The 17,713-nt window shown below is 37.4% G+C and overlaps 1 protein-coding gene across 2 annotated transcripts in view; it reads right to left on the reverse strand.

Moving 5' to 3' along the window:
• HSF2 (heat shock transcription factor 2) overlaps nt 1-15,709 on the reverse strand; it is a 33,042-nt gene extending 17,333 nt beyond the window's left edge. The window contains exons 1-4 of one of the 2 annotated variants that reach the window (XM_005659227.3): nt 15,485-15,709; nt 3,525-3,633; nt 3,242-3,369; nt 1,998-2,122 (exon numbers count right to left, since the gene is read on the reverse strand). In XM_005659227.3, coding sequence (XP_005659284.1) covers nt 1,998-2,122; nt 3,242-3,369; nt 3,525-3,633; nt 15,485-15,577 — 455 coding nt within the window. In that variant the 5' untranslated portion in view covers nt 15,578-15,709. The remainder of the gene's footprint in view (nt 1-1,997; nt 2,123-3,241; nt 3,370-3,524; nt 3,634-15,484) is intronic. The other variant, XM_005659228.3, reaches the window with a different exon arrangement.

Below are 17,713 nucleotides of genomic sequence, written 5' to 3' on the forward strand. Positions count from 1 at the left end.
AGTGGGCTAAAGGATCCAGCATTGCCACACCTGGGGCAGAGGTCCCAAATGTGGCTCGGACCAGGAACTCCATATGCTGTAGAAAGGCAAAAAATAAATATAAAAATAAGCTAACTTTCAATCATGTGAATTCAGAACTTGTGCTTAGGAAACAATTCTTAAAGGGAAGTAACATTTAACCAACACTTGCCATGCCAGACACTATTTATATAAGCATTTTATGCATATTACTCATTTAAATGTTTCTTAAATCTGTCCAGAAAGGAATTATATAACTATTTTATAGCTGAGGAGACTGAGACTCAGGGAACTGAAAAGACTTACCCAAGATCACACAATGTGGTAAGTGTTGATGTTGAACTAAAGTCTATCAGACTCTAAAACTGTCTGTCTCAAACATAAGCATATAAATTTTTTAAAGCATATTAAAAGCGTGCTTTTTAAGCATATCCAAATACATAACAAACTATGTGCCTAGTAGTAAGTTTTCTCCTTTCATTCACCATTTTTATTGAAATTGCGGTTACTAAATGTCAGCAATGATAAAGCTGAGAAGGCATGAAAGATAATTTATCTATTAAATGATTTTATTTTTGTTCTTTTATTAATTTCCACAAAAGCCAACCTTCTCAGTCCAGACCATTACAAAAGGGACTGGATTTAGGTATAGAGGGCACAGAAAATAAGACTTTAATACTTACTGAATAACTACTGTACTTTTTTCTGATTCAGAAATGTAAAGATACTGTCACCTGCCTACTACAGATAAGTAAGAGAATGGTTACCACTGAGACTTAGAATGAATTTTGGATCCCATTCCTTAAGGGCTAAACCTGAAATTCAAGGAATTGGGTCAAAAGGCACTTCAGAAAACACAAGATACATACAGTAAACCAATACAAGTGCTTAAATAAAACATGCAAAAGGGGCAAGCTTAAAATTAAGGCTTATTCAAAAAGAGAATCAAAGCCCAAGGTTATTCTCTTAATGAAAATACTTAAGAATAGCTAAACTGGAGTTCCCGTCGTGGCGCAGTGGTTAACGAATCCGACTAGGAACCATGAGGTTGCGGGTTCGACCCCTGGCCTTGCTCAGTGGGTTAAAGGATCCGGCGTTGCCGTGAGCTGTGGTGTAGGTTGCAGACACGGCTCGGATCCCCCGTTGCTGTGGCTCTGGCATAGGCTGGTGGCTACAGCTCCGATTGGACCCCTAGCCTGGGAACCTCCATATGCCGCAGGAGCAGCCCAAGAAATGGCAAAAAGACAAAAAAAAAAAAAAAAAAAAAAAAAAATAGCTAAACTAATGCCCCATATTTGACATGAAAGGGACAATACATAAAAGAACTACTCTCAAGACCTTGGCACCTACTACGCTAAAAGAAAATTTCTAGCTACTTACTAAGAATAAAAATACACATCTACTCTATATATGAATTGTTACTGTGGCATTAGGATAATGGTGCCAAAAAACGTACTGAAGCAAAATAAAGCATCTTCTGCAGATAAAAGGTTTGAGTAATATTTTCTCAAGTCTATGTAACTATCAAGTAGGGCAAGTCTCTTGTGTCCTTTTTTCCCTATTTTTGTGTCTTAAAAGATAGGCCACACAGAAAATATCTTACACTGCTATAAGGACGAGTTATATATACAGTATTTTTTATGACTTGTGTGTCCTCATATGTAAACATATGAAAGCAGAATCCTATTTCCTACACCAAATTAGTGATCTATTATTTCATCAGTAAAACTTGCGCAAATTGTTTTGACTGTCCAGGTTTATACTTTTTTTTAATCACAATCATAAAAATATACTATTGCGGTAAAGTCTATATATAGCTACAAATAAAAAAGTAAAGGGAATCAACACTTAAGAAAAATGGCTTTTAATCTTGGCTCAACAACATAATCTAAGTACTTAAAGCATCAACCTCCAATCCAAACACACATACAGACACACCAAACCTCATATCAGGATTATATTTGAAAATACTACTTTACCTTTTCAATTCAGAAAGCCTGGACTCAATAGTTTCTTGTTTTATTTGAACCTTCTGAGCACTACTTATAATTTTTGTTAAATCTTCCTGACGAATTTTATTTTCTTCTGGTTTTGAAGATGAAACCTTTTAAAAAGTAAATTTAGGAAATTAAACAAATACTAAATACTAGCATTATAATTCAAGGCTTCCCTGTTATAAGACGTTTTTATAGCCTATTCAAGGAAGTGAGATCTAGTTCCAAAAGCCCAGGAAAAGTACAGACTTCACAGCTCATAGAGAGGATAAGGCATAATCAGTTTATTTATTTTTAATGTGGGAAAGTTTCCATGAGCTGGAACATCTTTTTTTTTTTTTTTTTTTTTTTTTTTTTTGTCATTTCTTTCTGCTAAAATTCCCTCTAATTTCCCCAAGCCTTTTATTAACACATTCCATATTTAATTAAAATTATGCGGTAATAGGCCATTTTCTTTCATGGTCCACTACCCTGTATCCCTACCCCTTCCTTCTGTGGATTTAGTCAACATACTTATTTCAGCAAAACATATCATCCATTCAAAAAATGCATTATTAGGAGTTCCTGTCATGGCTCAGTAGTTAACAAATCCGACTAAGAACCTTGAGATTTTGGGTTCGATCCCTGGCCTTGCTCAGTGGGTTAAGGATCCGGTATTGCTGTGAGCTCTGGTGCAGGTCACAGACGCAGCCTGGATCCCATGTTGCTGTGGCTGTGGTGTAGGCTGGCAGCTACAGCTCTGATTAGATCCCTAGCTTGGGAACCTCCATATGCCATGGGAGCAGCCCTAGAAAAGGCAAAAAGACAAAAAGGAAAAAAAAATGTATTGTTAATTGTCTACTACATATAAGGGATTTCTTTTAGGCACTGGATATTGAGCAGTGAACTACAGAAAAAGGCCCTCCAGGCGGCTGACTTTCTCATAGGAGCTTACATTTTTTAGGCTAAATTAGACGGAATGAGTCATCCCAATCTAGATGACTCCTTATTCTAAGTCAAAATGTAAACATTTCTTTCTATCTAAAAGTGTTTAAAGACTGAGCCCTCCATGTAGTTGAGTGCAGAGAAAAATGAAACAGAAATAATTAAAGCTTTATTAGTTTAAGACATCCCAACAACAAGTATCTGTGTATTTCAGTATATTCTTAATTTCAACAACTGAAATATTAATCTTGGACAAGCATACTATATGGTAATGCCCTAATTAAAGCATATAAACAATAGCTCACCTTCCTTTTAATGTTCTCCAACAAGTCATCCTGGCCTTGTTTGAAGTAAGGATGCTGAAATTCAACAGGACCATCTCGTTCCTGCTTCACAATTCCAGAGTCAATATGTACTACTTTACGAAAACCATCTGAAAAAGATCAAAATTCAGGTGGCTAAAATATACAAAAGTAAAAAATTAATGGTGTATCTATGGAATATATTTTCCTTTATCATCCCAGTGGGGGAAACGGTTTTATCAGCAGCTGATGACAATAGTCCAAATAAACCACTGTCCATACTCACACATATTCAGCTGCCTCACAAAGCTTGCCATATTATTGTGCTTGAAGTATTTGGGAAGAATTTCTTTTGCAAATCTTTGTTCATCCAAAACCAGAAAACTCTGGCCATTCTGAAATAAAAAAAAAAATTGAAAAAGACAGTTAGTTAAGATCCTCTGACAGATATTCCCGTTGTGGTTCAGTGGGTTTAGAACCTAACATAGTGTCCGTGAGGACACAGGTTCCATCTCTGGCCTCACTCAGTGGATTAAGGATCTGGCATAGGTCACAGATGCAACTCGGATCCAGTGTTGCTACGGCTGTGGCACAGGCTGGCAGCCGCAGCTCTGATTCGACTCCTAGCCTGGGAACTTCCACATGCCCCAGATGTGGCCCAAAAAAGAAAAAAGCAAAAAGAAAAGAAAAGAAAAAAAAGATCCTCTGACATTAGGTGATACATACAAATCCCCAACATACAAATCCCCAGACTTGGCAGTCTTTCCACCTTCAGATCATTTTATTCCTGTTAATAGCAACAAAAACAAACTGCAACGAAGTTCCAAACTGCAATCAAGCTCCAAATTGCAATTAAGCTTTAAGACATCAGCCTCAAACGTTTAGAATATGTCTCAAAACAAAAGCTGCTTCATATTCTATGGTAAAACATGAGGATTTCCATTCTTCTATCAAAAACAAGAAAAAGAAATACAGTATACAGCCAGCATAACTATTTAAGTCAATGCAATTAAGACAAAAAATAAGATAAAATTTGAAAGGAAGCTGTATTTTATCAACAGACACATTTGTATCTTAATACAATCAACTGAAAAACCACAAGAGAACTCAGTAATATCCAGTTACTAATTAGTATTTAAAGTCACTAGTGTTATTCCATATAAAAAATAATTTGAAACTTTTTCTACAATAATCAAAAGAGCATGGCTACCGGCATAAAGACAGATCAATCAATGGAACACAACAGAGAACCCAGAAATAAACCCTCATATATATATATACAGCCCAAGGATTTTTGACAAGGGTGCCAAGAAAATTCAATGGAGAAATAGTCTTTTCAACAAACAATTCTGGTAAAACTGTATAATCACATGCAAAAGAATGACCTTGACTCCAACTTATACCATATACAAAAAAATTAACTCAAAATAGTCTGAAGGCCTAAACATAAGGGCTAAAACTATAAAAATCTTAGAAGAAAACATAAGGAAACATCAGATTTCTCTACTTTCTTAATTTTAAAAAACTAAAATTGTATACATTTAAGATGTACATGATGATGTGACATATATTCACAAACGCAATGAAATGACTACTACAGACAAGCTAATTAACATAACACCTACATCAAACTAAAAAGCTTCTACACCATAAAGAACTATAAACAAAAAGAGAATTTAATGGAATGAGAGAAAATATTTGCAAATACATACCTGATAAAGGATTAAAATCTAAAATATATAAGGAACTTTCACAACTCAATGGCAAAAAGAACACAACCCAATTAAAAAATTGGCAAAGCATCTGTTTAGACATTTTCCAAAGAAGACATACAAATGGACAAGTTATGCAAAAGAAAAAGTGCTCAATTTCATTAATCATCAGGGAAACGCAAACCAAAATCAAGTATGAAGGGAATGGGATCATCACTTCATATTTGTTAGGATGGCTACTAAAAAAAAAAAAAAAAAAAGATGACAAGTGTTGGTGAGGTGGTAGAGAAAAGGGAACCCTTGTATATTGTTGGCAGGATTGTAAATTAGTACAATTTACAATTTAGTCTTTATGGGAGTTTCCATCGTGGCTCAGTACAAATGAATCTGACCTGTATCCATGAGGATGCAGGTTCGATTCCTGGCTTCACTCAGTGGGTTAAGGATTCTGCATTGCCGTGTGGTGTAGGTCACAGACATGGCTCAGATCCCATGTTGCTGTGGCTGTGGTGCAGGCCAGCAGCTACAGCTCTGATTGGACCCCTAGCCTGGGAACCTCCATACGCCGCAGGTGCAGTTCTTAAAAAAAAAAAAAAAAAAAAAAAAAAAAAAAAAGTCAAGTCATTATAGAAAACATTATGAAGGTTCCTGAAAAAATTAAAAATAGAACTACCATATGACCTAGCAAACCTCTTTTGGATATATATCCAAAGGAAATGAAGTCAGTATCTGTACTGCTGTATTTACTGCAGATCATTCACAATAACCAAGACAGAAACAATCAAGTGTCTCTCAAAGGAAGAATGGATGAAGAAATTGTGATGTATATATATATACATATATATAATTTTATATACATATATAATTTTATATACATATAAACACATAATTTTATATACATGTACATACATACACAATGAAACATTATTCAGCCTTAAAAAGAGGGAGATCCTACCATTTACAACATAACCCTCTAAATTCTAAGTAACAGCACAATTTTGTTTGATGCTGTAACTACATTTCTCAGCTCCCCTTACAAACAGAGGTGACCAAATAACATACCTGGCAAATAAGATACAAGCACAGGATGGACTGAGTAGGGCTTTCACAAAAGCTTCTTAAAAGGCAATAAATTCAAAGTGTCAAACCTCTACATTCCGTATTTCTGCTTGGAATTTGAAGCCAATGGCTAGATCTCCATCAATCACTGAAACAGAGGAACTAAGTATGGCTGAAAAGAGATGACTCAGTATCTTCAGATGTAAGAGAAAAATATATCTCCATTTTGTTTAAGCCACTGGCATTTGGATTTCTATTACTTGTTTCTGGACTTAAACTTCACTGATAATACAGCTATTTAAAAAGTCAATGACGTTTAAAGATTATTAACATAAAAATTATTTCTAATATTTATGACAGAAAATTAACTGCATTCACTAATTAAAATTTTTCTAACAAACCATTAAGATGAAAAACCCAATGTGAAATTCAGAAAAAGGTTGGGTCTCATTCACAACAGAATATACAGCAAAACAAATGATTTTCACTAATTAGATTGACAAAATTTTAAAAATTGGACAATAACTAGTGTCAGTTGTTAGGTAATAGATACTAAAATTTAAAAATGCATACATCTTTTTCTCTTAAAAGGGCTTTCCCTCTACCTTAATTCCTCTCAATCTACCCACCCCATGTATCTTTTGTTCACTGTAAAATTTAACAAAAAATATTGTAAAGCCCCTTTCTCCAATTCAGACCATCCACTTACTCTAAAAACTGGCTTTAGTTTTCTCATTCTATGAAACTTTTTTTTCTAGAATGTCAAATGTTCAATGCCCTCTTTTCAGTCCTCATCTTCCTACACCTCTCTGTGGCATTTCATTTGGCTACTGACAGTTCCCTCCTTAAATGTTCTCCTTTTATGGTGTTGAAACCATACATTATTGGGTCTCCTCATATTTTTTTTTTCAATTGTCTTCCATCTATCAAGAGGCAGTGTGTTTTTTAGATTTCTATCCTTGATCATGATTCCTTTTACACGCTTTCCTTAGGCAATCTAATGTATCTAATTACTGACTTTATTATGTACGATGATTATCACATCTATGCCTCTGCCCCTGACCATCTCAAATTTACCACCTGAATTTTCAATCATTTTTACTCTATGTCCTTTAACTCACTATGTTCTCAACCTATTGTCTATTTCAAGCCCATCTTCCTACTCTCTCAAAGTCAACTTTTTCCTGTATTCTCCATCCTGGCATGCCCTGTTCCCTTTAAGTTATCCTATTAATTCCCACACCAGTAACAAAAAGGCAAATTAAAGACTCTCAATTTTAACAGCTAGTAACTTAAAGGGGAAATATTTGAAACATTCCTTTTAAAAATAAGAGAAAGAGATTCCATAATGGCTGCTTCTATTTGACACCCTGAGGTCTTAGCCAGCGCAAAAAAGGAAACAAAATGAAGGTATGAGGTTCTGAAAGAACAAAAACTGTTTTATCCAGACACTTATGGATGTACACTTAGAGAATCCAAATCAGTAAAATGATTATCTCACTAGTTTATTATCAATATATAAATCTTACTTGCATTTCTAATTACCAGCAACAGCTCTATTTATTTTTCATTAAAGGATATCACTTAAAATATCTATAAAATCTAACAAAGATGAGCAAAATCTAATTGCAAAAATATAAAACTTTATTAAACAAAATGAATTTACAAATATGCCTTGTTCATAGGAACACTCAATATCACAAGGAACACTCAACATCATAAGGATTTTTTTTTCTAATCTGATTTACAGTTTCAATACAATTCCAATTTAAACAAACAAACAAACAAACAAAAAACCCCAAGAGGTGTTTTGTTTTCTTTTTTTTTCTAGGTCTGCATCTGCAGCATACAGAAGCTCCCAGGCTAGGAGTTGAATCAGAGCCTATATCACAGCCATATTAACACCAGATTCAAGCCACATCTGTGACCTATGCCATAGCCTGTGGCAAGGCCAGATCCTTAACCCAATGAGCAAGGCTAGGGTTGAACCCAAATCCTCAAAGACACTATGTCGGATTCTTAATCCGCTGAGCCACAATGGGAACTCCCGCTGCTTTCTTTTTTAATGGAACTTGATTTTAAAACATATATGGAAGAGCAAAGACAAATCGTAGTCAAGACACTCCTGAGGAACAGCCTGCCTTCCCAAAAGCAAGACTTTTTATAGAGCTACAGTAATTAAAACATGTGATATGTGGGGAAAAAAAAGGGGGTAACATCCAATGGAGCAGAACAGAGAACCTAAACACAAAATCACAGTAGCTATCTATAATTTTGCCGAAAGAGAGAGGTAGCAACACAAATCAGTAGAGGAAGAAACTATTCAATAAAGGAGCTAAAACAACTAAATATCTATATGGAAAATAACTGGAAATAACTGAAAAATTGGATCCCTTATACCACACACACACACAAATCAATTCCACGTGAGCTAGATTTAGATATAAAATGCAAACCTCTAAAACTTTCAGAAGAAAGATGGAAAAGTTTTTTTTTTCCTTGGAGTGGGTAAGCAAAAAAACTCTGAAGAAACAAAAAACATGAACCACAAAAAAGGGTGATAAATTATACTAAAATTAAGAACTTATACTCATCAAAAGAAAGTAAAAAAGACAAGCCACAAATAGGAGAAGGCATACACTACACATATATCCCCCCAATACAGAGAATATACAAAGAATTCCTACAAATAATAAAAAGGTAAACCATCAAATAGGAAAATGGTCAAACATTTCATAGAATAGGAAACAAATGGCCAATATATATGAAAAGTGCTTGAACATATCACTTGTCAGGGAAATATAAATCAAGACCTCACTGAGATAACATTTTATATCTACCAGATGGGTAAAAATTAGTAAGAATGAGAATAACAAGTTGTGAAGATATGGACTATTAGAAAAATCTCATGCATACCTAACAGGAGTACAGACTTGTTTGATTTCCTCAGAAAATAATTTGATATTGAGGCTGCACATTTCATACCTATTTTCTAGAATTTCACCCTTCAATGTAGGTAGAGAAATTAGAGAAATTTTTGCTTATATACACCACAAGAGGTATATAGGAATATGCACAACAAGATTTAACATGGTTAATCATCTCCTTGAACCAGTTTCTTCTACTCTCGTTTTTCCCTTCTCAATGTTCCATCACAATCTCCTCTGCTGACTATTTCTTGTCCTCATATTCCCTAAATATTGAAGTACTTTATCTTTCAGGTCCTTCTATCTTCATTTGTCTCCCTAGATGATCTTATCCAGTCCCATGGCTTTACCACTCGCAAGCTCCAAACTCCACCTTGAACGCCAGAAACTTACATTACCTAAGCATCGTATTTAACGTGGTCACTTGAAAGTCTTGGTATGAAGTCATTCATGCTCTCCTTTTTCCCAGCACTGTACTTCTTCACCTCCTCTGAAATAAGGTATGGCCATTTGACCAAGTGTGGTCAATGAAATGTAAGAAAAACAAAATGATTTTCAAATAATACTAGTGATCCATTTGAACCTCAAAGTTAATATGACCAAACAGAATCCCACCTGCATTTCTCTGAATTTTCCCCATCTCAGTAAATGGTACCATCATCCAAATCTATGAGTCATTCTAATTCTTTTCTGTCCTTCCTCCAACTCCAGCCAATGTACTACTAATGCAGCTCTGCCTTCAAAGTAGTTATCATAACTGACTGCTTCTCATCACCTCCACTGCTACTACCCTAGCCTAAACCACACTATTTTCAATACCATCATAGAAAACTATGATAGTCTTCTAACTAGATCCCTCATTTACAATCTCCTTCCCATGGCCCAAGGCCCTGCACCATCTGCTCCTACCTACCTCTCTGACCTCACGCTCATGTTATCTAAAGATAATCTAACCACATGAGCCTTCTGCAATCCCAAGAACATGCCAAGCTCAAGGCCTTTACATTTGCCATTCCCCTTTGTCTGGCCCATCCATTCTAATCATTCAGATCTCTGCTCATACATCACCTCCTCAAAGAGGCTTTCCTCATCACTCTTAAAATAGCAACAAATTCCAGTCATTTTACATGCTACTTATCAATCTACTGCTCCAAATTCATTCTTCAGTGTCTACTCTGCAAATATGGAGCTAAGCCTTAAATATCTTTTTTCTAGCATGATGTTAAGCTTTGTCACAGAAGATACTAGAGATATTACCTTCCTGGTTCCAGTGTCTCCTTGGCACATTCCTGCTGGGCAGGCAGGTTCTCCAGTACCCAGCTCTTGCAGTGCATGGGAGGCAGCAGCACTTTAAGGCCAGCAGCTTCCCCCAACACTCCCTCTCCCTTGGGATGTTTCAAATTGGAGCATCTGCCTAACATCTCCCATGAACACCTTTCTAGGGTACTCTAGAGCATAGGCTGATCAATATGTTCTTAAAAGGCAAGACAGTAAATATTTTAGGCTTGCAGGTCATAAGGTCATACTCTGCCCTTCTAGCAAGACAACAACTATAGATAATACATAAATATACTAAGTGTGGCTATATTCCTAATAAAATTTATTTATAAAACAGATGACTGGCCCATGGGTCATAAAATCTGCCAACCCCTGCCATAGAAGGCATAGTTTCAGCAAGTTCTGAAGGACAGATTTCCACTAGGTCCCACTAGTGTGGCATCAGTGACTTCTCGGCCATTCAATAAGATATGGTCATTCTCTTTCCAACAAGTCTTAGACTTGGGAGAAAGGGCTCTTACTCGAGCACTCTACCTCAGACCTATTAGTGATGAATGCATCTTACATTCTTTAGAGTTTTCTTTACTCCAATTCTCCTGATATAGTTAATAATTCTATTAAACTTTCTCTGTTCAAAATACTGTGATTTCTGCCTCCTAATGGACTCTTAACTGACACTCTCTCTATCCTGCTTTATTTTCTTTATGGTACTTTTCACTAACTGAAATTATATCATTTGTGTTTGCTGACTTTTTAATTACCAATATCTTTCACTAAAATGTAAGGTCTATGAAGGCAGCTATTTTGTTCACTCCTGAATGAATTCCTATTATCTAGCACACTGTCTGGTCTTAACAAGAGTCACAACAAGCATTTGTGAGTTACTAAATAGATGACTCTTAGTCACAGTGAACCATACTATATTTTTAGAATTTCAATTCTTGGATTATATTAAATGAAGAGATTTATGCCTCTTGTTTATATTTGCTCTCTCAAACACAAACAACCCTAACTCATTCATTCACATCATTCTGTGTCTCTGCTTATGGTATTCCTTCAGTTTCTACTCCAAAATTTAAAAATAATCTCTTTGAGAGCAAATATTCCACCTTACTGTTGTTTAAACCTGTGAAGCTTAAACAACATAACATAGAACACTCCCTTTACATTTTTTAAGGGACAAAAAAGCCACTACTACTCAGTAGGATGGGAAGGATGATAGCTTTTCTTTAGGCCTTACTCATAAATACTGGCAAACTTCCAAAGAGTAGTAACAGTTGTTTCTGCTCAAATTTGCATTCTTGGTTAAATATGTCCAAAATACTCAATAATAATATAATACTTCAGGCTCATTACTTAAAAACACTTTCCAAAACAGAAATCTCTAACACTTTTTTAAACAACCAGTCTATAATTTCTTAATGTTTACCAACCATTCCTTCTGAGTCTCTAGCTTATTCTCTCTTATGTATACAAGTAAAAAGTACCTGTCAACGAATCGATCATCTTTTCTGTAGGCCCATCTAAAGTGGATTTTACCCCTACTCTGCCACCACATTTATGGCCTTTGTTATTTTCACTTGAGAATACTGTAATAAAGCAATGGTTGTTGGAAACCTCAAAACAATATCATAACAGTAGGAAGTCTAAGGATCTACTGTTCAAATTCATCCAAAACAGCTAGAAAACACTGGACAAATTCTGGTTTTACCCCCTTTCTCTATTTCCTGATTTGCCTCTGCTGATTTGAGACAGACAGGGAAGCTGAGATTGCCATAGGACCCCAAAAGATGGAACAGACAGGTATGAGGTCCTTAGTGGAAATCACTTCTTGGTTTTGTGAAGCAACCTGAAGAACTGGGACAAAGATAGTAACAATGGCAAAACAAAGACTTTCCTTTTTTCATATTGCTTGATTTCAATATACACTAATTATCATATACCAGTAATGGTAAAGTCTGTTCCTCACTATCAATGGTGAGAACTTCCATTCAACTTCCACAACCTCTTGTCCCTGAATATCAAGTTTCCCCAGTTGCTTCCAAGCTAAACCTGTGCCCTCTGTTTAGGACTCTGTTACATTTAAAACAGGTTCAGGTAGTCTGACAGTACTCTGTCCTTGATTCTGATAATAGACTGCCTACCAGAGTCAAAATAGCTATACAAAATTTTGAAGTAATAGGGCATGTAAAAACAAAAAGAAAAGAAAAAGAAACATCAATGGTGGAAATTTAAGGGATGTACAATAGGTTTAAAATCTCTCAATATAAAGAGATTTTTATTATTTAAGTCTGTAACAGGGAGTTCCCTTTGTGGCAAAGTGGAAACGAATCCATAGTATCCATGAGGATGCGGGTTCCATCCCTGGCCTTGCTCAGTGGATTTGCCATGAGCTGTGGTGCAGGTCACAGACGTGGCCTGGATCCTGTGTTGCTGTGGCACAGGCCGGCAGCTGTAGCTCTGACATTCGACCCCTAGCCTGGGAATTTCCATATGCCGCGGGTGCAGCCCTAAAAACACACCCACACATACACAAAAGTCCATAACAGTATAATTTTGATTGTTCAGAAGATTATAATTCTGTAATCAATGATGTGGATAGGGGTACTGTTTCATTTTTGTCCTATTACAAATATAATTCTTCAGGAATATTAAACTAAGCTTTTCAAATTGCAGTTGGTAAGACTTTTCTCCCCTTTCCTTATATTAAAGCTAGAGAAATAAATTATTTTTCATAAGTGAAAATAATTGCATAAAAGACTGCCTGGTTTCCAAAACATCTGCTACTTCTTAAAGGTCTTAATATGATTTTCACTCAGATAGTATAAATGCTAAATTACCTCAACAGAAGTCCAGCAAAACAAGTATGAAAGAAACCAGAAACAACCGTAAGTAGCATCTTAAAAGAGATGAGAGTAAATTATTTTGGTTTTTCCATCTAACATCATTGTTCAACTAAAGTTTTACCTTTCATTGTTAACCCTGTTTTTGGAAAAATCTGTGGGAGAGTAAAACAGTTTCCCTACACAACTAAGCTTAGCCCTAGACAAAATTAATCCAGAATTGTCCACTGACTTGTGGAGGGGAAACATTTTGGTATAAAACTAAATACTGTGATAACCTGTATTAAGTGTACTGCTATTGGTGGAAAAATAATTTGAGAGGTCAGAAATCTATGTTAGAGTCCCATCTCCAATAATGGACAGCTTTGTAATTATAGATAAATAATCTAACCTGTCTAAGCCTCAAATCCTCATCCACATAAGGCTAAGACCAAACCAGATGATCTTGGAGATTTTCAAGCCTAATTCTAACTTTATCATTCCTCATTTCCATTACTTATTCCAAGAATTTCACTGCTTCATCAAACATTTATTAAGTACCTACTGGGTCCCTTGGCACAAATACATTCCCTGCCTTCATTGAATTTATACTTTAATTGTCCTATTATGTTTTACAAAATAAATAGCTAAAACATAAGTTTAGACTTAAAAAATGGGAAAAGTAAGAGTGATTTTAAGTGGCTTATTTCAGTTAGAATTCATAAAGTGATGCACTTATGGATTAGTATGAAACTCTCCACATTTGATATTGCCCATTAAAGAAGAATATTTTAAAATATTTTGGCTATCAGATCTTATTAGACCTGCCACTGACAAAATATCCCTTAATTAAAACCAATTACAAATATATTTAGGGACCATTCCTAGGCAATAAAAACAAGATAGGTATGATAAAAGTCAGCTTGGGAGTGGGGAGACTCTTAGTCCAAACCCTAACTCTGCTGAGTAATAGCAATCTGTGCTGATCCATTCTTGTCAACTTTTAATCCTTATGACTGATGAAGAGCATGAGACATTTTTTATTTTTAAGTGTATACTGGTGACTGGATTCCTTATTTTCACCATTCTTAGTACAACTTTACAGAACTCATCGAATGTTTAACAAACAACATTCAATCGATGATACTGACCTTCAAGAAAACTGAGTCCTAGAGGGAGATAAAGAAAATTAAAAACTGACAGCAATATAAGGCAGAATATGCTGTTATAGTAGTCAAAACTTCACATACTCAATATAGTGCTCCCTATTACCATAAAAGTTAAGTAATAAAACTTAAGGTTCCTATAATAGGAAAGGAACCGAAAAGAAAGGGAGAAGAAAAGGAAACATTTACTCAGCACTTAACAGGTGCTAGGCATTGTGCAGGTAGTTTTCACTTTTTTCCAGACCTCTAAACAAGATAACATCCCAAACAGATGATCTACAGTAAGAAAACTCCGCTCCCCTTCACAAAATGATTCCAAGAGCTTAAGAGTGTATTCTAACGTAAGCGCAGTTTATGTAATAATCACTCTAATTAGAATCTTAGCATTTGGAACTAAAGGGGGTCTTGGATCACCTAAGCAACCCGTTCATCTTACGGAGGATGACACTTGGGCCAGACAAGACAGGGATCTTGATTAAGGTCATCCTTGTTTTGTGGCACAATTAGGATCTAACCAATGATCACGGCATCTATACACCACACTGCTGGCAACCGTCCGGTGAAATTTAGCTCTTCACTCTGTTACTGAACACCTGTCTGTGGACACTTTTATTAAAATAATCCTAAAAATGCGCTTATATCAATGGCTCGGGATCTCCCGTGAATAATGTACCATTTTCTATATAATATTTTTAAACCTCCTGATAAGCAGGAACCTGCGTTTACACAATTGCCTCCTTCTCTGACTGCTGTCCTAAAGAGCCGATGCGCGAGGCGCGCTGAGTGTCTGTTTTGGGGGCAAGAATCAGGTCGCGGTGGTAACGACCGCCTCAGAAAAACCCCGCGGTGAAGATCTCGGGCAGAGCTGCCGGTGCCCTCATTGAGCTACAGCCCGCGAGCCGGGCGGGAGGACGGAGGATGAGTGTGCAGTAACGTGGCCCCCGCGTCTCATCGGCCGCCCGCGTTCAGCAGGCCGGGTTCCGAACGCCGCCTGGCCGGACCGTTACGGGGTCTCCCGGGCAGCGGCGCCCCGCGCGGGCCGCCCCTCCCCCACCGCGGCCTGAGCCAGCGGCGCCGGTCCGGACCCCGGCGGCTACCCGAGCGAACAATACCGGGGTCCCCCGCGAGGCCGCACGCCGAGGCCCGCGCCACCCCGCCATCCCCCGCGCCGCGGGCCTCGCAGAGGGAGTCGAGCCGCAGGCCGCGAGAGACAACCCCGCTGGAGCGAGCGAGAGAGGAGGTTAGTCAGGGGGTTCGGAGGCCGCCGTGCCCTCACCCTTACCTGACTCCAGGTGATGAACTCGTTGGTGTGGGTTTCCTCCACAAGCGTCCACAGCTTGCTGAGGAAAGCTGGCACGTTCGAACTCTGCTTCATTGTTAACGAGGAGCAGGGATTCCAAATTCTACACCCGAACGCGGCGGTAGCGACGGCGTCGGCGGCGGCGGCGGTGGCGGCGGCGGCAGCTGCTCCCCGAGAACGCCCACAACGCAGGCGCAGCAGCTCCCGGGCCCCGCCCCCCCGGCCCCGCCAGGCGTGCAGTGAGGCGGGGTGGCCGGGCGGCCGCACGTGATGGACAAGTCTCCCCGCTCGGCCTGTGCGCACTGGTCCCGCGCCGGTTCCGTTCGCAGCCAATCCCAGGCGCTGAACTCACGACAAAGAAAAGTGATTGGATACTGCAGACGTGGAGGGGTGGGATTAAAAGGGGGGCGCTGCCTTTTCATTCGCCTTTTATACAGAAGCTCTCGCTGTAGCTGACCTTAGGGGCAGGGGAGTGTGTTTGGTTGTTTCACGTGGAAGCGGCTTTGGGTGCTTGGGTTTTGGCTGGAAGGCTACAAAAAGTCCTCAGGGGCCTTTGAGTCATAAGTTTGGTAGGCAAAGTGTGGTTGCCTCGGTCAGGCAGGGGGAAGGAGAGTAATAATTCACATGCGGGAAAAACAGCTTTTAAGCGTGATTTGCTAGGCCCGAAGTTGAAACGGTCTTGAAAATAATGAACCTTGTCTTTTAATTTTCATTGGGAAAAAATTGTTCCTTTAGAATGCGTTTATCAAAAAGAGGAATTTAATAACTCACTCTTTACTGAACACATACTACAGTGAATCAAGAATTGTAATAGGCACCTTGCATGCTGTTTAATTTGACAGACACAGAATGCTCACTATGTGGTCAGCATAAAAAGAAAGCGTCTCAATCAAAATAACTGTTCCGTTAGATAATTTACAGGTATATTCTTAAAATAATTGTCCTTTTTGTGTTATGTCCTTTACAGATTTGGTATAGTGGAGAAAATATTACAGAAGGAGTCAGCATATCTGATTTAGGAAACATTAATGGATATTAGATTTTACTGGTAGTATGTAATTTAGAGAAATCCCTTAATCTGTCTGTGCCAATATTTACCATCTCTTTATTAGGAGTAAAACTCTTTCACCCCTGTGAGATAACATTAATAATATAGTAGGTGTGAAAATACTTTGAATATATAAAGAATTGTACAAAAAAATTGTACAAAATAAATGTACAGAAATTTTTTTTTTGCAAAAGTCAGAATGTAAGTATAAGAGTTTACAAACTGAGTTTCCATCGCAGGGCAGTGGGCAAAGAGTATGACTGCTTCTGCTCCGGTCACTGCCAGCTTGGATTCAATTCCTGGCCTGGGAATTTCCATATACCATGGGTGTGGCCTTAAAAAAAAGAATTTACTAACAAGTTAGAGGTAACAATTACAGTTTATATGAAATTCAACATAGAATAGATTTATTTCCTAGGTACGTCTAATACAATAAAAAATAAAATACACACGATTTCCAAAGAGCTAATATTGAATACTAACTTTGTGTTCATCAATGATATGTTTGCTGAAATAAAATCAAATGTATGGAGGGAGACATTCCACAAATCAATTAATATTTGTTGAGCATTTATATATGCCCAGGGATTTACATATATAATTTAATCCTCCTAACAACCCAGTGCAGTAGGTCTTACTTCATTTTCCCAATGAAAATTCTGAGACTCAAAGTGAATTTACCTATATTATAGGTAGTAAACAAGAGGGAGTGTTTACAGCCAGGCTTTATTGAGTTCAAAAGCCCATCCTCTTTTCATTGTATGATGATGACACTGCATCGTCAAAAGCCCATCTCTACTTCAGATGTTCATACTCTGACTTAAGAAACAAGAGGAACACAATGACCAGCAGTTACTAATATTTTTAAAAAGATCTAAATTTATATCATAAAACAAGTACTGAAAAGTTTAGAAAGACAAGAGTTAAATGAGTTAAGGTAGTAAGGCAAGACTTAGAAGATGGATAACTTAAGTTGGGTCTTGAAGTAAAAATGCATTTCAATAGCTAAAAACTATCCCATAACACTGAGCAAAGATGGGAAAATTAATAAGCACAATCTATTTGACTGACAGCACAGGAGATCATGTCTGAGGAGGAAATGTGGCCTACTTTCATGGCATCGTATTACTTCTATCTGAAAACAAAACTAAGTGGTGTGGTTT

This window comes from Sus scrofa, chromosome 1 (assembly GCF_000003025.6).
Source record: "Sus scrofa isolate TJ Tabasco breed Duroc chromosome 1, Sscrofa11.1, whole genome shotgun sequence".
NCBI lineage: Eukaryota > Metazoa > Chordata > Mammalia > Artiodactyla > Suidae > Sus > Sus scrofa.